Source organism: Lathyrus oleraceus, chromosome 1, assembly GCF_024323335.1.
Source record: "Lathyrus oleraceus cultivar Zhongwan6 chromosome 1, CAAS_Psat_ZW6_1.0, whole genome shotgun sequence".
NCBI classification, from domain to species: Eukaryota; Viridiplantae; Streptophyta; class Magnoliopsida; order Fabales; family Fabaceae; genus Lathyrus; species Lathyrus oleraceus.
Window position 1 is genome coordinate 355,649,673 of NC_066579.1, and position 22,191 is coordinate 355,671,863.

The following is a 22,191-nucleotide window of genomic DNA, read 5'->3' on the forward strand; positions in this document are numbered from 1 at the left end:
GAAAGATGGTTCATGGCGTTTCTGCACCAATTATCGTGCATTGAATTCCATCACTGTCAAGGACAACTTTCCTATTCCCACTATCGATGAACTACTTGATGAGCTATGTGGAGCACAGTACTTTTCCAAGCTTGATTTACGTTCCGGATATCACCAAATTTTGGTGACCCCAGAAGATCGTCATAAAACGGCCTTTCGAACACACCAAGGACTCTATGAGTGGCTTGTCATGCCTTTTGGACTCTCTAATGCCCCAGCCTCATTTCAAAGCTTAATGAATCACGTGTTTCAAACGCAACTTAGAAGGTCGGTTTTGGTATTCTTTGACGATATTCTTGTCTATAGTCCGACTTGGTCTGCCCATCTTACTCACTTGACTGAAGTTTTGACACTGATGCATCATCATTCCCTCTTCGCAAAGCTATCTAAGTGTTGTTTCGGATTTACTACTGTGGATTATCTTGGTCACACCATCTCTAGTCAAGGTGTGCATGTGGATAAGTCTAAGGTCCAAGCGGTACTTGACTGCCTGTTCCACAAAATCTCAAGCAGTTGCGTGGTTTCTTAGGCCTCTCAGGTTATTACAGACGCTTCATTCGCAATTATGCGACCATAGTTGCTCCTTTAACCACCTTGCTAAAGAAGGATGCTTTTGGTTGGAATTCTTCAGCTGCCACTGCTTTTACTGCACTTAAGCAGGCCATTACTGTTGCCCCTGTTCTGGCTTTACCGGACTTCTCTAAGCCATTTATACTAGGAACTAACGCGTCAAGGACTGGTATAAGTGATATTCTCAGTCAGGAGAAGCATCCCATCGCTTATTTCTCGAAGAAGCTCAGTCATTCGATGCAGCATAAATCTGCGTATGTGAGGGAATTATATGTAGTCACCGAAGTTATGGCTAAGTTTCGGCATTATATTTTAGGCCATAAGTTTATCATTCCAACAGATCAGCAGAGTTTGAAAGATTTAACTTAACAAATGATACAAACACCAGAGCAGTAGAAATGGCTTCACAAATTTCTGGGCTTTGACTTCACCATTGAGTACAAACCCGACAAAGAAAATGTGGCGGCCGACGCCTTATCTCGTTCGTTCTTTATGGCTCTATCAGGTCCAGTTAATCCACTATTACCACTCATATCCACTGCTGACTTATATCAGATTAAGTTACAATGCATCCATGGTTCTTGCCCTGACCCCTCATATCAAGTGAAACAAGATATGCTTTATTGGAAAAACCGTATTGTAGTACCTCAGGTGCCTAGTATCATTCAAGCTATCTTAGAAGAATTCCATTCTTTTTTATTGGGTGGCCATGCTCGTATTGCTCGCACCAAAGGTCGCATCACTTCACACTTCTGGTGGTCTTCTATGTCTAAAGATATTCGCCTATTTGTATCAAAATGTTTGGTCTGCCAACAAGCTAAGACCGCTACTACAGCTCCTGCCGGCTTGCTGCAGCCTTTGCCCATTCCATCACAAATTTGGGAGGATGTCTCCATGGACTTTATCACCGGTCTCCCACCCTTCAATGGCTTTACCGTCATCATGGTGGTTGTAGATCTACTATCCAAATACAGTCATTTTGCTCCATTGAAAGCTGATTTCACCAGTGTTAAAGTTGCTGAATCCTTTCTTCACAATGTAGTGAAATTACATGGTTTTCCCAAGAGTTTGGTGTCCGATAGAGATAAGGTGTTTACAAGTTCCTTTTGGAAACACTTATTCAAGGTGAGTGGTACTACTTTGGCGATGAGTTCCGCTTACCATCCACAATCCGATGGGCAAACCGAGGCAGTCTATAAATACTTGGAAATGTACTTAAGATGTTTCACTGGCCAGGTACCTCAGAAGTGGGCTAAGTTACTTGACTGGGCCAAGTTTTGGTATAATTCGTCGTTTCAGTGTAGCATTGGGATGACACCTTTTCAAGCTGTGTATCGTAGAAAGCCTCCCATGCTACTTAAATACGACAATGTTGTTCCTGTTCCACCTTCACTGCAGACTTTACTGACAGAAAGGGATCATACTATACAATTGCTTAAGGCTAATCTGCATCGCGCTCAACAGGTCATGAAACATTATGCTAACATCAAGAGGAAAATTGTTGAGTTTAAGGTGGGTGATATGATTTTAGTGAAGCTGCAACCATATCGGCAACACTCATTATCCTTACACCAAAATCAGAAACTGGGGTTGAGATATTTTGGTCCATTTCCTATCTTGGAAAGAATTGGTGTTGTGGCTTATAAGGTCTTACTCCCTCCTTCGCCTAAAATCAATCATGTTTTTCACATTGCTAACTTGAAGTTGTGCAAAGGAAATCACTCAAATCAGTATATGCCTCTTCCTCTACTTACCACTGAAACAGGCCCAATACTATGTCCCGAGACTATTTTAGACTCACGAGTGTTACTGCAACAAGGCAAGGAAGTACCACAAGTGTTGGGGCAATGGTTTAACTTATCAGCAGCTGAAGCTACTTGGGAAAATTGGTCAGAATTTTCCTCCAACTATCCTAACTTTAACCTTGAGGACAAGGTTAACTTTAATGGAGGGAGTAATGTAATGAATAAGGACAAAAGGGGTAACAAATCACAACAGAATAATCAACACATGGCATATGATCCTCAAATTCAGGAATTGGGACGTGGAGTGAGAAGCAAAATTCCCAACAGAAAATATACCACTGATTTCATTTTAGTAGCCCAATGATTGGTAATGAGTGGTGTGGAATTTAGTGGAAAAAATTGGATTCTCTTCTCCCTATGAGCACTATGCTTTCTAGATCCTTCCTTTAATTTCTCTGTACTTACATTTCTGCAAGTGGAGAACCACAATCATTTTATCATTTACAAAACAATACTTGAAATTTGTACTGTTGCATTGAGAAAATTAGTACAAATTTACCTTAATCGCTGTGAATTGTGTGCATCTATTTTGAACCATAACAATTGGTGCTCTCATTGACCTCCCATGGTTGAGGGTATTCGTATGAAGGGTCTTGAGAACTCCATCGCTGAGATCAACAAAACTTTGCAGCAATTTTTGGAGGATTCAGATCGTTGTCACTCCGAATACACCCAGCACCGTCTCATGGACCAAGCCCGTTTGGAACGCGTCGAAAATCAACTGAGTTCGCTCCATTCAACACCGCGCCCCGGCAACAAGGGATCCGTCGTTCCTCCACCACCACAGCAGTCGTTTCACACCCGGAACATCAAGCTTGATTTCCCACGATTCGACGGAACAGAGGTAATGAACTGGATCTTTCGCGCTGAACAATTTTTTGATTATTATGCCACACCGGATGTTCACCGCCTTACCATAGCCGCCGTACACATGGAAAAAGATGTAGTGCCATGGTTTCAGATGATTTCACGTAATCATCCCTTTCAGTCGTGGGCTATGTTTACTCGGGCCTTAGAGATGGAATTCGGCTCATCCCTTCATGAATCCTCTAGATTGGCCTTGTTCAAACTTACCCAAACATCCACTGTTGCTGACTTTTACTCTACTTTCACTATTTTAGCCAATAGAGCCCAAAGACTCAGTCCAGATGCTACCTTAGACTGCTTTGTTAGTGGGTTCAAGCCAGAAATCAAACGAGACGTCATAAGCCAAACACCAACCACCCTTTCTCGTGCCTTTGCTCTGGCAAGGTTGTTTGAGGATAAATACAACCCACCTCCATGCAAGAACCCACCCCCGCCAATTCCAGACCTTACCATTACCCAGGCCCAAACACTAACCCCAAGCCTACCAATAATGTACCCATTTTACCTAACCCCAAACCACCCAATCCACCACCTAAATCCCATCCAGTCAAAAACATCACCAGAATAGAGATGCAACTTCGCAGAGAGAATGAGATCTACTATTACTGTGATGATAAGTTCTCTCCCACACACAAATGTCCAAACCGCCATTACTTTCTGTTTCAAGTTGAAGATGATGACACTGCAGAGGCCATCGAAAACAATGATTCTGCTATTCCTAACTCATATATTGTTGACGATTCTGAGCACCGTCTTTCCTTGAATGCTTTGAATGGGTCACACGGAACGGGTACCATGCGTTTCCAAGGGCGTATTCAAGGGGTGGCTATCACGGTGTTATTGGATAGTGGAAGTTCCGATAATTTTTTGCAACCTAGAATTGCAAATTGTCTTCAACTCCCTATTGAATCTACTGCTCAATTTCCAGTTTTGGTTGGTAACGAAAATTCTTTAACTACCATGGGGTACATTGCTGATTTACCGATGGATGTCCAAGGCAATACATTGCACCTACCAATTTACCTACTCCCTATCACTGGCGCGGATCTGGTACTAGGAGCACCTTGGTTAAAGACATTAGGGCCACACATAGCAGACTACAATGCTTTGTCCATCAAATTTGATGTCAAGGACACATTTATCACCCTTTATGGTGATCAACCTAAAGGTCCAAGACATGCTCAGTTTCATCACATTAAGCGATTGCACAACACTCACTCAATTGAAGCTTCATTTACACTTCAGTTTCAGAAAATTGAGCCTTCTTCCACTGGTGCACCAACTGAATTACATCCGGACCTAGCCACCATTGTTACTACTTTCTCTGATATCTTTGACGAACCAAAGGGCTTACCACCACCGCGGTTTCAGGACCACACTATTCCATTGATAGAGGGTAGCAACCCGGTCAAAGTGAGGCCTTATCGCTATCCACATAGTCAAAAGGCACAAATAGAGAAGATGGTTGCGGAAATGCTAGAGCAGGGCATTATTCAACCAAGTAATAGCCCTTTCTCTTCACCTGTGTTATTAGTGAAAAAGAAAGATGGTTCATGGCGTTTCTGCACCAATTATCGTGCATTGAATTCCATCACTGTCAAGGACAGCTTTCCTATTCCCACTATCGATGAACTACTTGATGAGCTATGTGGAGCACAGTACTTTTCCAAGCTTGATTTACGTTCTGGATATCACCCAATTTTGGTGACCCCAGAAGATCATCATAAAACGGCCTTTCAAACACACCAAGGACTCTATGAGTGGCTTGTCATGCCTTTTGGACTCTCTAATGCCCCAGCCTCATTTCAAAGCTTAATGAATCACGTGTTTCAAACGCAGCTTAGAAGGTCGGTTTTGGTATTCTTTGACGATATTCTTGTCTATAGTCCGACTTGGTCTGCCCATCTTACTCACTTGACTGAAGTTTTGACACTGATGCGTCATCATTCCCTCTTCGCAAAGCTATCTAAGTGTTGTTTCGAATTTACTATTGTGGATTATCTTGGTCACACCATCTCTAGTCTAGGTGTGCATATGGATAAGTCTAAGGTCCAAGCGGTACTTGACTGGCCTATTCCACAAAATCTCAAGCAGTTGCGTGGTTTCTTAGGCCTCTCAGGTTATTACAGACGCTTCATTCGCAATTATGCGACCATAGCTGCTCCTTTAACCACCTTGCTCAAGAAGGATGCTTTTGGTTGGAATTCTTCAGCTACCACTGCTTTTACTGCACTTAAGCAGGCCATTACTGATGCCTCTGTTATGGCTTTACCGGACTTCTCTAAGCCATTTACACTAGAAACTGACGCGTCAGGGACTGGTATAGGTGCTATTCTCAGTCAGGAGAAGCATCCCATCGCTTATTTCTCGAAGAAGCTCAGTTATTCGATGCAGCATAAATCTGCGTATGTGAGGGAATTATATGCAGTCACCGAAGTTATGGCTAAGTTTCGACATTATATTTTAGGCCATAAGTTTATCATTTGAACAGATCAGTAGAGTTTGAAAGATTTAACTGAACAAATGATACAAACACCGGAGCAGCAGAAATGGCTTCACAAATTTCTGGGCTTTGACTTCACCATTGAGTACAAACCCGACAAAGAAAATGTGGCAGCCGACGCCTTATCTCGTTCGTTCTTTATGGCTCTATCAGGTCCAGTTAATCCACTATTACCACTCATATCCATTGCTGTTGATGCAGATACTAACTTATATCAGATTAAGTTACAATGCATCCATGGTTCTTTCCCTGACCCCTCGTATCAAGTGAAACAAAATATGCTTTATTGTATAAACCATATTGTAGTACCTCAGGTGCCTAGTATCATTCAAGCTATCTTAGAAGAATTCCATTCTTCTTTATTAGGTGGCCATGCTGGTATTGCTTGCACCAAAGGTCGCATCACTTCACACTTTTGGTGGTCTTCTATGTCTAAAGATATTCGCCTATTTGTATCAGAATGTTTGGCCTGTCAACAAGCTAAGACCGCTACTACAGCTCCTGCCGGCTTGCTGCAGCCTTTGCCTATTCCATCACAGATTTGGGAGGATGTCTCCATGGACTTTATCACCGGTCTCACACCCTCCAATGGCTTTACCGTCATCATGGTGGTTGTAGATCTACTATCCAAATACAATCATTTTGCTCCATTGAAAGCTGATTTCACCAGTGTTAAAGTTGCTGAATCCTTTCTTCACAATGTAGTGAAATTACATGGTTTTCCCAAGAGTTTGGTGTCCGATAGAGATAAGGTGTTTACAAGTTCCTTTTGGAAACACTTATTCAAGGTGAGTGGTACTACTTTGGTGATGAGTTCCGCTTACCATCCGTAATCCGATGGGCAAACCGAGGCAGTCTATAAATGCTTGGAAATGTAGTTAAGATGTTTCACTGGCCAGGTACCTCAGAAGTGGGCTAAGTTACTTGTCTGGGCCAAGTTTTGGTATAATTCATCGTTTCAGTGTAACATTGGGATGACACCTTTTAAAGTTGTGTATCGTAGAGAGCCTCCCATGCTACTTAAATACGACAATGCTGTTCCTGTTCCACCTTCACTGCAGACTTTACTGACAGAAAGGGATCATACTATACAATTGCTTAAGGCTAATCTGCATCGCGCTCAACAGGTCATGAAACATTATGCTGACATAAAGAGGAAAATTGCTGAGTTTAAGGTGGGTGATATGGTTTTAGTGAAGCTGCAACCATATCGGCAACACTCATTATCCTTACACCAAAATCAGAAACTGGGGTTGAGATATTTTGGTCCATTTCCTATCTTGGAAAGAATTGGTGTTGTGGCTTATAAGGTCTTACTCCCTCCTTCGGCTAAAATCCATCCTGTTTTTCACATTGCTAACTTGAAGTTGTGCAAAGGAAATCACTCAAATCAGTATATGCCTCTTCCTCTACTTACCACTGAAACTGGCCCAATACTATGTCCCGAGACTCTTTTAGACTCACGAGTGTTACTGCAACAAGGCAAGGAAGTACCATAAGTGTTGGTGCAATGGTTTAACTTATCAGCAGCTGAAGCTACTTGGGAAAATTGGTCAGAATTTTCCTTCAATTATCCTAACTTTAACCTTGAGGACAAGGTTAATTTTAATGGAGGGAGTAATGTAATGAATAAGGACAAAAGGGGTAACAAATCACAACAGAATAATCAACACGTGGCATATGATCCTCAAATTCAGGAGTTGGGACGTGGAGTGAGAAGCAAAATTCCCAACAGAAAATATACCACTGATTTCATTTAAGTAGCCCAATGATTGGTAATGAGTGGTGTGGAATTTAGTGGAAAGAATTGAATTCTCTTCTCCCTATGAGCACTATGCTTTCTAGATCCTTCCTTTAATTTCTCTGTACTTACATTTCTGCAAGTGGAGAACCACAATCATTTTATCATTTACGAAACAATACTTGAAATTTGTACTGTTGCATTGAGAAAATTAGTACAAATTTACCTTAATCGCTGTGTATTGTGTGCATCTATTTTGAACCATAACATCCTCTCTTTAAAAATTGATCTTTAAAAATATATATTATTTTTTAATGAAATTTTAGAAAGTTAAACTCATAAATTCATTTATTTATATACAAAAAAAATGAAGTTTCATATTTCCTTCGTATCAAACAACAAAAATGGATTAAACACAAACAAAAACTTCGACCAAGCTAATCTGAAAGTTAATTCTGAAATATCTCAAACCAATGTGGGTTTTGAATTGAAGAGTAATAACTCTTTAAACCTACTAATGATAAACAGATACATAAAACTTAATACAACATGTTCTCACCTATTAAACCGAGATAACAAAACAACAATCAATAGAAAATTATATTGGAAAAAAATTAAAAGAAGTTGTTTCATGTTATAATAATTTAGTCTTAGTGTTTCATATGAGTAGGAAAATTAGTTTAAAATATGATTAGTGTATATTTAAAATGTTTTAATTTTAATCAAAATTTATAATAATTTGTCTTGTTCAGTCAATTCAATAAATCAATTTATAATAGTTTGTCTTGTTCAGTCAATTCAATAAATCAATTAAAATAGGATTGCATATTTTAATTCTTCAATTAACTACTTTTCATTCGAGGGAACCCAGTGTATATCTAGGTGATTTTATTAATGGTCAAGACGTTAATAAATCAATTAATCTCAAATGTTTACTCAAGTCTATAAATAAATAAACTTGGTTTTAACATTTAGGTTAGTGTATGCTTATATAACTACTTTTTATGTGATGATATCAAATAGAAAATGTGAAAATTTAATTGTATATCTTGGTGTTAACGGAGTGCAATTAGGCATAGTCTTAAATATTTGTTATCACGTTTTTCATTAATTTAAAGATCAATTTAAATTAAAAGACCAAGTGTTAAAAACTTAGGTCAAGATGCTCGGATGTTCGATGGTTGATTTTTTCAGAAGAAGAGGATAAAACACAAGTTTGAGATCATGGTAGTTTTAAAATTCATGGTTTCAATTGTGTTAGTTCGGGTTTCTTAAAAGAATTATGGGAGTCTTAAAGGTAATTTTATATGTATTTTTAAAGGAATTTCATCTGTTTGGAAAGTTGGTGAAGGGATCGAATTGTGTTTTCATAATATTTTTTGAAAAAATATTATCCTTAGGAATTGAAAGATTTCAAATCTATTTTTTTAGTTAGTTGCATTTATAAAATTATATCTATCCGTTTATGCCATGATAAAAAGAAATTCAACCGTACCATTTATAAATGTAATTATTATAATAGTTATGATCATCTAAAATCTTTATACTTTTTTAACTTGCAAAATTTAAAATGTAAGTTGTACAAAGCTTAAGTTTGAAACATCCGTCAAAGAAAGATGGTTTTGATAGCCTCAACGTTTGAAAAGATATTTGTGAAAGGATCTTTAAGATTTATTTCTCTCTAGAAGGAATAATATTTTTGAATCACCTCTCAAAACATAATCTTTTGTTTTTTTCTTCTCAATGGGGGATTTATGAGTTCTCTTAAAAAGTTTAAGGTAACAGAGATAAACAAGTGCTCCTTCATTTTGCCTAATCCATTTAAATTTATTTTTGTTAATATTTTGTCTTTAAGAAAATATGATGTGTTTAAGCAAAGGGATGCAAAGCTAATAGAAAAAGGTTGCAAACCTACTAAAAGGGAGTGTAATAAGAAAATCAAAGTCCAAAGTCTGAGACAAATTTAAAAAGTTGAAAATAGTGGCTTAATCAATTAAACTCTCAAGAATAATCGACTAAAGACTAAATCTCACTTCAAATCTAGCATATTAATGAAGATTTCAAGATATTAGAGATTTATATCTTCACCAAATATTCATCAAAGTGATATAATCTCTAGGATGATCTAATCAATTAAACAAATCTTTAATTGATTATGAAGTTATTTTTATATTAGATTTTTGAATCAAAATTTCTTAGAACAATTATCTCTTATCAACTAGGATTTCTCTTGTCCAAATTAGGTCCAAAACATCTATAGGCAAAAAGTGCATCCCCTCTTCTCCTTATTCATCCTAAATCTCTTTTTTATTTTTATTTTTTATTTTTTTTTATTAAATTTTCTTCATGAATACATATTTAGTTATAATCTCATACAACCAATTGACTCTGTGTTCAATTACAATCCAACTCATTCACATATTAAATGTGTGAAATTGTGACCCTAACGTTTCATGTGTAACCAAATTATCATATTATATATTTATTTTAATACATTTAAGTTTATACTTAAATGTTACATTTTTATTTACATGTGCATTTAAAATTCTAGTATATAATGTATTTAAAACATATAAGTTATTGGTTTGATTAATAAAATGGATGTAAAATGTTAGTTAGACTAATATAGATATTCATAGAATTTAATTTAATTTTAAGAGAATTTGATATCAAAATCGATCAAAATATATGGATTATTTGAATTAAATTTGTTTAATTTTACGATAAATATAAATCAAACCGAACTGAGAAACAACATGTTGGTTTAAGTTTAATAGATCAGATATATTTAAAAATATATATACAAAAATATTTTTAAAAAATATCTAATTTACATTAATTAAATTATTATAATATTATAAAATTCTTAATTTTTTTTTCATTTCTCCATATATAAAAAATGACACTTCATTTTTTTCTTCTTAAAATTTAATACTTTATACTAAAATAATATAAATTATACGAATTAATTATTATTGATTTGAGTTGACGTTCACAGATAAAATTTACAAAATTCATTATTCAAATCAATGAATATCAAATTTCATTAGTTTCGATTTTTACTCAAATTAAAAAAAAAATTTAACTCAAAGACCATAATTTGATTTAGATTATGGTTTGGTTTGGTATTACCTAATATACTCTATAGACCAATATAGACCTCGTATAAAGATAATGCATCAAAAGGGTGCTTTTGCCTCTCTTTTTTTGGTGTGGCATGTGAAGGGTATTTCCGTAACTTCGACCCCAAATCCCCGTTCATTCACCAGTGGCCGACGTGGCTCCCAACCTTTCTTCTCTCGTTCCCTCGCAAAACCCTAAACCAGAAACAAGCTCAATTGAAGAATTCAATCTCGCATTCAAACCGTTCCGCCATAACCAACTTCAAACTCCATTCACAACACTTTCAATCGAGTTTCCACTATGACTGCATCGAAGAAAAACCACAAAGACAAACCAGTTCGCCGCAAGTAAGTTTTCTGGAATCTCATTTTTCTCTCTCGAAATCATAGTTTTTGATAAAGGGGGAGTTGCACATAGTAAAACTCCATGGGTGAAATTCCGTATGAATATTACATGTTTGTTTATGATAGTTGAATTTGTACAGGGAAGAGAAACCGGAAGAACCAGAATTGCCGAAATACAGAGATCGAGCTAAAGAACGTAGAGAAGATCAAAATCCTGATTATGAACAAACTGAACTTGGGTTTCATGCTGTTGCTCCTCCTGGTACTGTTGATATTACGTAAGGTTTCCACCACCTTTATTTTCATTTCATTTTTTTTAATCAAAGCATGCAGCACAAAAGAATACTTTTTTTTTTGTTGTTGTTGTATAACCTTTATCAATGGCTGGTCTTTTCTAATGGTGATAGTGTTTTACAGGTCATCTGATGCGCACAAATTATCTATTGAGAAGAGCAAGTACCTTGGAGGTTCGTATTTTACCTTTATTTTGTTCTACATTGAACAATAGCGGTCTTGGTTTGCAAAGAAATAGTTAATCGATAAACAGTGTTGTCAAATAGCGACGCTATAATGTAGTGGAGTTTTAACCAACTGCCATACCCACTATAGCGGTATTATAGTTATGTGATACCCAATTTAGTACAAAGCGTTGTCACTTGTCAAATAGCAGCTGTGGCAGCGCTATTGCACTGCACGCATCGGAATTGGAACAGACCGATCTTTTCTTTGATCCGCAATTGACATACTATCTAGAAGTTTGTTTTCTTCCCCTTTTTGGCTAACTATTGAAGGTTTAGGTCTCTTCTGCATGTGCATAAAAATTGTTAATTGTTATAAAAGATTTGTTTCTAGGAGGGTTTATTACTTTGGTGCATTCAACATGACTTTAGTTCAACAACAAAAGTTGAAATCTTTTCCCACCAGATGTGGTTGACTACATGAATCAAGCAAAGCTATAATTCTTTAACGTGAATCATATATAATAATAATCTGTTTAACTGCAATACTCTCTTAATGATTTTGTCTATAGTCTCCTTTTATCCCTAGTTATTGGACTATCTTCTAATTTCTCGTCATCCACAAATACCCAAGCCATCTTACAGGGTCTCTACTCTACAATCTATTATACAATGGGAGCTACCCTTACTTTTTCTCTACTGTTTTTGTTCCTACTCTTATCTTGCTTTGCATGACCACTTATCGATTGTGACATTTTTATTTGTTCAACACTAAGCTTCCTTTTTCATAGGCTCTTTCCTGCTACTACCCAACATTCAGTCTCATACAATATTGCCAGTCTTGTAGTTGTGTGATAAAGTTATCCTCCAAGTTCTGAGGGGTACTTTTCTATCAAAATATTACCTCTAAGTGTTCTTCCATTTCATCTACTCTGGTTGGATCTTGTGATTGGCATCTTCTATTTCTTTGTTATTTTGTGAATTAGACCCTATATACCTAAACCATGATACTTACAAAATAGTACATTCTCCAATTTTCACCTTGAAACTGGCAATTCTGTACCTCCTTGTAAATCATCACTGATATGTTCTATAAAGTCAACAAAGTTTTAATTGTCTAACACCACCCTCCTTATTTTTACGAGAGGGCTTGGGACTGGCTTTGTAATGAACATAGGCATAATTGTCATCCTAAACCGTGGTGAATAGGTTAACTTGGAATTTAGAATTCCCCATGCTACATATTCTCATGATTTTTCTTATTCAGGTCTGTTATGCTTTTGATTACATTTTGACATGCTTGCTTTATGATAGAGTATTTGTCTTTGATCCATGTAGCCACCCTACTTAGTGGGATAATGCTTGGTTGTTGTTGTAAAACTTTAAGTCCTTATCCTTACTTAATCTCTTATGTTAATAACTTAGCTTGTTTGCTTTAATTATATTGTTCAGGTGATGTGGAGCATACACATTTGGTTAAAGGTTTGGATTATGCTTTACTGAACAAAGTAAGGAGTGAGATTAAGAAGCCAGATGCTGGGGATGACGGGGACGGGAAACCCAGGTGACTGAGCCAGTAGTTGTAGTTATGTGGTTGTACTGCTGTTGATTAAAGCATTCTATCGTCCTTTCAAAGTTGTCTTCAGTAAAATTTGCTATGTTTTTGTGTTTTCTGACAGAGTACCCAAGGAAGACCAGCAAGTGTCAATTCGCACAGCAACTGCTAAGGTTCTTTTGTAGATTTGTATAGAATAGGAACTGGAGAATTATTTTACAATTTAAGTTGAGATTGAAGCTGCTAGTTTGAGAATTATTTTCACCCGTTGGTAGTGACTCTTTTAATCTTTGTTTCAGTCAGTTTATCAGTGGATTGTGAAGCCTCAGACCATTAGCAAGACGAATGAGATGTTCCTTCCCGGTCGAATGACATTCATTTATAATATGGTGAGTATTTCCATTTTGCTGACAAGGCTCTGGTGTTTTTTAGTAACATATGATTGCTATACTCTTTTAGTATCATAGAATTAGCATCTATAGTCAGTCTGGCAGCATGTATGTGTGTGCTCCAAGATAGAAACATTTGCAATTTACAGGTGTCCTCAAATGCTCTTGTTTTCTGTATAGAAACCTAATCTTATAATTATGTGAGAAATGAGAGGAGTAAATATTGACTACATTTTATATGGACAAAGAAGGCTCAAGATTAAACCATCAAGTCATGTGACTTAATTTAAAAAGCCATCCTATGATCATACGACTTGATTTAAAAACCATCAAGTCATGTGACTTTATTTAAAAAACCATCAAGTCATGTGACTTAATTTAAAAAGCCATCAAGTCCATTTACTCCTAAGAGTAACTGTAGTTAAAGTTACTCTGCCTAATAATTCGCTGGAAACGTTGATTCTTACCAATCCAACCGTTGAATATTCTCATATTATAAACTAAAGATCAAACACACAGTTTCATATAAATTCATAACTTATTATATGCTTAATTGAAATTATTCAATGAAATATTAAATAGTTATATTTTTTTTAATTTGTGTATTTGATTGATATCTACTAAATTATATCTTTTTGCTTATCTCTGCACCTAAATCTGATAGGCATTCTCTTGTACCTCATTTTGTGCCTTTCTTTTGCTGCGTTCATAGACATGTAGTTATAATCTCAATTCTGAACGCAATGCTATAAAACCTAAATTGTTGAAAGTTATTAATCAGATTCACTAAGATGCACTCATAATCTCAATTATGTTACATCTTTGATGATTTAGCTGTTCCACACTTCCCGAAGCTAGGCCAATCACATTGGTTTTTATCTTCCCCATTCCACCTCTTCATTTGTTCGTCTTCTCAAGTAATATTGTTCCATAGCCCAAACAACAAAAAATCTAGTTGAAAAATCCATGTGGATTGGTTCAAAAAAAAGGAATTTCAAAATGGTTCTTCTTCCGCAGAACCTTGAGAAAAAATAGTCAATGAAGGAAACTATATGCAATTATCACAACATGCATATGGCAGATAGAAGATCTGATGGAATAAACCATTTGCATAAACATTGAGATTTGTACAAGAAGACCCTATAGGGAGGGATCCATCATATAGGGTCTTCCACTTATTTGAGTAACTATTATTTTGACTTAGAGAGATCAAGAGAAGACCTTATGAGGATCTGCTATTTTTGGAATACTTTGAGTATTTGTTGGTTTGGATGTTTTAAGTAAGGAAAATGTTTTGATTTCAATTTGATGATATTTGAATGGCCTTTTTTAGACTTACTGTTATTCAATGTCCCAACCAATACCACTGAACCTCTTTTTTGAAGACTTTGAATGGTGCTTTATTTGAGTTCTAATGATAGTTTGTCATTTATCTATTTTGTTTTTAGTGGGTTCTTTGTTGATTTATTAGTATAGTTTAAATGCAAGTAACGAGTATGAGTACAAGCACTTAGGTATTCAGCAGGTATATATATTTTTCCAATGGGGGCATGGGGATGAGTATTACAGCACCCTACACATTGCCATCTCAGTGATACCTTAACATTATAATACTCTAAGTAATGACAGGAAAGATCATTTGCGAGATTCAGAGTAAAAACTCGTGTTTGTAGACCGGTGGATCCAATCTTTTTATAATCTTTCTACTTAAAAACAAAAATTCTCTGAAATCAATTCTGACTTAACTTATGTTTAATCTGGTAGGAAGGTGGATACCATCATGATATTCCAACGACCTTGCACCGCAGTAAAGCTGATTGTCCAGTGCCCGAGGTCTGTGATCATGAATTTACTCTCTTATGCTACACAGCTTGTCTATACTTACATTTTCCTTATATACTTCGCTTTTATTTGGGACAGGAAATGGTTACAGTTAATGTTGATGGATCTGTTCTAGATCGCATTGCTAAAATTATGTCATACCTCCGTCTTGGTTCTTCTGGGAAGGTCCTAAAGAAGAAGAAAAAGGAAAAAGATGCTAAAGGTATTGTTCTAAGAAGATTATTTTGGAATTATGGTTACTATCTTCTAGATGCATGTTAATATTGAACTCATAGTTTTCCTCAAAAGCATGTTTCTGTTGGGTGCATTATTGTTAGTTTTTGTAAAAGATCACAATGGTTTGTTGTGCCCATTTTTTTATGTAGGGTGAAAAGCTTTTGATTAGTTTGAGTGGCATAGATTGATGACGTGAAACACCTACCTTCCTTGTTTCTTTTCAATGTTAAAGAAATAAGAGGGAAATAATAAACGATAACATTCATTATGTACGTTCTTATATGCACTTTACATAAAAAAAGAATTGATGGTTAATAAATTTCCAACACTCTCTTATTACCCAGGGAAATTTTTGGCTGTCGGTAATGGATATGACAGAGAGGATAAGCTGTCAAAGGTTGAAGGTGTGGTCACAAAGAATCAAACAGAAAGAGAATCTATCCTTCCACCTCCACCCCCCTTGAAGAAAAATCCTATTATTTCAAGGGAGAATCAAGGTCCAGCTGTTGCTAGAGAAGAAGATGATGACATTTTTGTTGGTGAAGGTGTTAACTATGAGATTCCTGCTCCCCCGAGTCCTGTCTCTGAGGACATGGAAGAATCTCCTAGAAACAAAGAAAGACCTCAATATTTCACTGAACCTGTTTATGGTCCTGTCCCACCTTCTATGATGGATCAAGGGTGGCAAGAAACGGTAAGTTGCTGCCGTATATTTTGATTTTGGATTGCTGGTTTACTTTGCAACATTATTCGAAAAATTTCCCTACTCCTGTTACGAATATAACATACACATTATCTATGCTGATGGAACAAATGTTTTAGTATGGATATTGGATACCCTTAATTCCCATTTTCTTCATTGTCATCATCTTCAGCACCTACTCGCTCATAATCATGAGATATTACTTTTCATGATGAGAACAAAATGTCACACTTAAGTTTTGTAGACATTGTCATCACTCGTGTTTTTTCCTTTTCAAAACCTATTTTCATGTCACTACCTCTAACATTTTCAAATCCGTTGTCCAGTCCTACATTTCTCTTACACTAATTGTCACTGTTGTGAACTCCACCCATGTTATCATATCGTCCCTACCTTCATTAGATTACTACTATCTTTAGCATAGGTCCCTTCATAAACATCACCATTCTCTTCTGCTACTATTTCATCTAGTGTAAGTCTTGCACTGGGTATTGGGTTTGCTACCCCTATATCTTCTACATATATTAGTCTCACCTATTGTGAATTGTGAAACTAACCATCTTGATGACATGGTTTTCTCAACATAAAAATCAACCAATCTTCAAAGCTTGACCCATCTACTCTCGATCTCAGTTTTACAGCATCCTCATACCTTAATTCATTCATGAATGATCTGGTTCCAAAGTTTGACCATATTATCTATATGTCCCTATGCTTGGATGTCTCCTCCTCCCCTGCAAATCAGCTTAGTCTCCTTGACAGATGCTTCTCTAGGGTGACTCTCCAGGGCAAAATTCATGCATAGAGTAGGAAAAATATTTATCAAACTCTAATTAAAGACTCCTATAAATCTTCTCATTAGGCCCCCCTCACCACACCCATAAAACACAGACTAAACCTTAAGAAAATGTTGGTTATTAGATGTATTTTAGGCATTCTGTCCGCACATGCTTTTTAATTTCTTATGCAAAATTCTGGTTTCGAGGAGGAAACACTCGCACAAAGCCCCTCCTCCCCCACTCCAACAGCTTTGTCATGCCCTAAGCTAGCCCATGTCCCACCCTTTGTAAACTTCATTCCATTGAGAGCTTTGTCCATGTCTCATACATCAACTTTCTTTTTTTAAGGTAGATGAACAGACTACTTTAGGAAGTGTCAATCCTATTTGAGCCCTAAACTAAGTCGTCAAAGGATAAAAATTGAATACAACAATGCATGTTTTCCACATGAATACGGCTATACCAAAAAAAAAACAATATTTCAAGAAACTTCAAATATCCTGCCTTCCTCATCAGATCCCAAGTGGCATCAAATGTGCCATATGGGATGAGTGCCGGCACAGCAATGATATATGGTCTTCCGTTAGTTACTTCATCATTTAAATCTTCGCCTTGAAACAAAGACAATGTAGGTAGGGACCGAAGGAAAAAATTCTCATGTTGTAGGGACTATCGTTAAATAAGCCAAATTTATATGAAGTCAAGAACTATTCAGAAATTAATTATACTACTTATGCTTCTCTCTCTTTCATAAGATTTATTTTACTTGTTATGTTTGATGGTTTATTAAGCTCCTATATTTTTTCTTTCATTGTCTGGTCTTAGAATGGATATGATGTAATGCAAACACAAGCCGTGGTTGGTGGCTACCAAGGGGAATGGCAGGAGTACCAGTATGCTGAACAACTGGCTTACCCTGATCAATATCTTCAGCAAAATATGCAGGCTTATGATGTCCAATCAGATTTAAATGTTCCACAAGATCCACGCTTTATGACTCAAGAAGAAAAGGACCGAGGTTTAGGATCAGTGTTTAAACGAGATGACCAGAGACTTCAGCAGCTGAGAGAGCAAGATGCTCGTGAGAAAGACCCTAACTTCATCTCGGAGAGTTACTCTGAATGTTACCCTGGGTATCAAGAATATAACCGTGAGGTGGTAGACAGTGACGAGGAAGCTGACTTGTCTAAAATGGATATGGGAGGAAGGGTAAGTAACATTTATATATCTTGTCATTGTTTCAGCAAGCTAATTTATAAATAAATTAAAAAACATGCATAATGACCTTTATACATTGATACTTGTATTTATAACCAAACAATGTGTTGAAAGATCCAATATTGAAATGTGCTTTGGACAGGCAAAGGGCCGTCTTCATAGATGGGACTTTGAAACTGAAGAGGAATGGGCGACTTACAACGAGCAGAAGGAAGCAATGCCAAAAGCTGCATTCCAGTTTGGTGTGAAGATGCAAGATGGTCGGAAAACCCGTAAGCAAAACAAGGACCAGAAACTAAACAACGATTTGCACAAGATCAACAAGATACTTTCAAGAAAGAAGATGGATAAGGAAGGGAATGGTGAGGCTGGCCAATATGAAGATGAGCCCACCCCTGGAAAGAAGCTTCGAGTATGAGTCGTATTCACCAGACTGTACTGTAATATTTATGTAATGAGACGATGATTTTCAATTTATATCTTATGATGGTGATTTATTGATATTTTATATATTTTTTTCCCATCTGTAGAAAGTAGAAACCTTGTGTCAGGCTTTGTTGCCATACATAAAATGAAAATAATTAGCATTAATATCAACTGTGTGTCTAATGTCCTACTAGTACTAGTGTTCATGAAAACTGAGGATATCAATTTATGGCTGGCGGCTGGATTTTACTGAATGGTTTGATTTTTAAAAGACTAGGAATCTACATATCTACTGTGTTAAATTTGTTGAGGACGGATATTTTTTTATATAAAAAGCAATTTTGTAATTATTTTTTACCATAAGATGATTTCATATAATTGATTGGATACATGTTAAAATTCTAATGATATTTTTTAAAGATGACGACATTGATGGAAAACAAGAAAAGTGCATATGTTTAAAAGAAGAAAAAAGAAAGATAAATCGAGGGTTTAACATGCTAGCTCATAGATATGCGTGACACTCCCTATAATTTTAAAATTATTTTTGGTAGATAAATCAACATTTTTGATTGAAATAATTTTTTTATAGTATATTTATAATTTTTGGTATATTGAAATTTCTGAAATTTTCACGAATTTATAATTATTGAAAATTCTAAAAGTACCATTTTAAACATTCAAGATGGCGGTGACAATACCAACAATTTTGCGTGTTCTAGAATAAATGGAAAGTTATATAAATAAGGGGGTCACTTGTTGTTTGATAAAAACATCTCAAAATATCTTTTTCTCAATTTTTGATTTTGGAAGAAGTGTATTTCAATGGAGCTTCACCTCCGTAGAGTTTTGACGTCTGGATGACACCACATCTCTCGTCGTCTTGACATCCAAGTTGAATGAATTGTTGCCAGATACCGAAAATAGAAAGGTGAGAAAGACCGAGTTTCGTGAAGATTGAATTGATACTGATGAAATGGTGAAATACAATCTTATTGAGTTGAAGACCGATGAAGACGTGAAGGATATGTGGATATCATTTCGCCATAGGTTAACAAAGAAGTCGATCGAGTTAGATGCTAAGATTTTAAGGTCTGTCGACGACATAATTAAGATAATGAAACGTCCGGAATCATCTGGTAGTGTCTAGATTTTCTTATTTATTATTGTTTTCTTATTTATTATAGTTTTCTTAAGTTATGTTTAAGTTATTTAATCCATTGTCAAATGTTAATTTACGTTCATGTTGCATCAATGGAAGATAAAAAGTATTATCTAATAAAAAGTTCAGAAGAAGATGCATGAGTAATGTTACATGTAATATACAAATAATTCATAAAGATAACAATAATGTCCAAATAGGTCACCTGCGGGTTATGTGTGCAACCCAAAATAATCCAATAAAAACCTCTCAGTATGGGTTTACCAAACATATGAGATTATCCATAATAACTGCAATCATCTGGAGACCCTGCTGGTCATTGGCAACAGCTGGAGGAGGCGGCGACGAGACATCATCGACAGGTACCTGTAACACCCCAAAATTTACCCTTCATTTTTCCTGGAAGCATACGCTTTACACCTCATGCATGCATTCATTTTTAGGTCATTTAGCATTTGCATTTCATCATGGCAATCGGAATCGGATCCAAGAAGCTTGAACATCATCCAGGACACTTTGTGGGCTCTATTTAGATGATCAGTCAACACAAGGGAAAGACTTGAGTTACTTCCAACAGGGGTCTATTCGTCAGTCAAAACGTTAATCTCGAAGGAGTAAAGGTTTGTTCATGAGCTGTCATGCTCGCTAGGCGAAGCCCACGTGTTTTGAAAAATAAATAAAAATAAATAAAACTAAATAAATAAAAAAATAAAAAAATAAAAAAATAAAAGAAAAAATCTTGGACTTGGGCCTCTCTCATTTGAGCCTACAGGTCCACAAAAATCAGGTTATAAATTCAGAGTTTCAGTGAAACAAAAGGCCATTCTATTCCTATTACCCTGTCTGGGAAAAAGATAGTGAGAGAAGAACCCTGGGAAAAAAGATAGTGAGAGAAGAGCTAACAGAGTTCAGAGCAACCTCCAGGCAACTCTGAAAGGTTCATTCTGACTCACACACTTTCAGCTCAAGCAAACCCTAACATTGGTTTGCAAATCCAGCCGTGCCATTTGATTTCAACCGATCTCTCCAATCAGGTTTGCCCTTATTCCCATTACCTTTGTGCTTTGAAGTTGAATACTCTGAATGTTTGAGGTATGATGGATGAATTTCATTAGGTTTTTGCCCACGGGTTCATAATTATGTATGAATGTATAAATAATGCCTTGAATGCTTAATCGTTTAATTTCTGAAGTGTATGCCACAGGGTTTGAGGTTTCTGAAACCATACTGTTATCCATGAAAAACCATACTGTTTTGCTCTAATCTGACTTACGTTTGTCATAGCATGTTTTCTCCTAATCCTTATCTTGTTTCACCAACCCTTTTGTTGAGTTTTTGTGAAGGCTCACATGACTTCTGCAGGGATAGCTCGCTGGATATTCCACTTTGCTTGTGGGATACCATTTGGGAGATTTATTCTGATTGCCTTGTTGGCACATTTACTTTATACATGTTTGTTTTGTATGTGTTCGTATCCCCGCAGGTAGCGCGGTTCCTTCGTCAAGGACTGCCTTTTTGCATGAGCATCCCAAACCCTAACCCTTCCTTGATTTTTCTTCTCCTAAACACACGTTTACTCCTTCTACTACAGGTGAGTAAGTCTCCAAAGGTCGAGCATCCGGTAGATTGCGTAGTAACGTCGTCCGCCCCCAAAACATAACCCTTAACCCGTAGTTAGCCGAACTACGGCTTGCTCTGATTCTCATTCCAGATGAGATACGTAGGCATAAGACGCGATGTCTTAGCGAGCACACATCCCCCAACCCATAGGTCAGCCGAGCTATGAAGACTCTGATTCTCATATTCAGATGAGATACGTATGTAGTGGATGCGACATCCGCGCGAGTCATTTTCATTTAACCCCCTTTTTTAGTAAACAACACAAGATAAACTCACACTCTTTAGACAAGAACTATAAAAGTGGATCCCGTAGAGTACTACGGATGCGTAGGGGTGCTAATACCTTCCCTTCGCATAACCGACTCCCGAACCCAAGATTTGGTTGCGAGACCTTGTCTTTTCCTTTCCTCTTTTCAGGTTTACTTCGAGCGTTTCCTTTCCCTCCTTTGGGATAAATAACGCACGGTGGCGACTCTTTTGTCATTTTCTTTCGCCGGTTGTTTTTTCGCACACTGTATTTTTTCAAGTTGCGACAGCTGGCGACTCTGTTGGGGACCCGGTTTCCCTAAGCGAGTCCCTCCTAGCTTTTGTAGTTTGTTTGTTTATTGGATGTTCATGCTTTTGTACAGTTATTTATTTACCTGCTTTACCTTATTGCATTGTGTACATATCATTGCTGTATCTGTTGGCTGGCTATGGCTGCTTGGTGATCTTTGTGAGATGAGTTATATACCCGAACTCGAGTGCACTTAGGATAGGAGAATGACATAGTCTTGTCGACTTGTGTGGAGTTATTCCTTAGCAAGTTGACTTGCAAGCCCATTCACTTGG

At 36.6% G+C, this 22,191-nt stretch overlaps 1 protein-coding gene across 1 annotated transcript; it reads left to right on the forward strand.

The window, feature by feature from the left end:
* Positions 1–10,690: 10,690 nt before the first annotated feature.
* Positions 10,691–18,749, forward strand: LOC127136232 (suppressor of mec-8 and unc-52 protein homolog 2). The gene is made up of 11 exons (XM_051062823.1): positions 10,691–10,995; positions 11,133–11,270; positions 11,410–11,459; positions 12,903–13,014; positions 13,130–13,178; positions 13,305–13,394; positions 15,159–15,227; positions 15,315–15,438; positions 15,797–16,146; positions 17,760–18,143; positions 18,295–18,749. Exons 1-11 carry the CDS (start codon positions 10,949–10,951, stop codon positions 18,568–18,570), a joined length of 1,689 nt encoding a protein of 562 aa, XP_050918780.1. The 5' UTR covers positions 10,691–10,948; the 3' UTR covers positions 18,571–18,749.
* Positions 18,750–22,191: the final 3,442 nt, after the last annotated feature.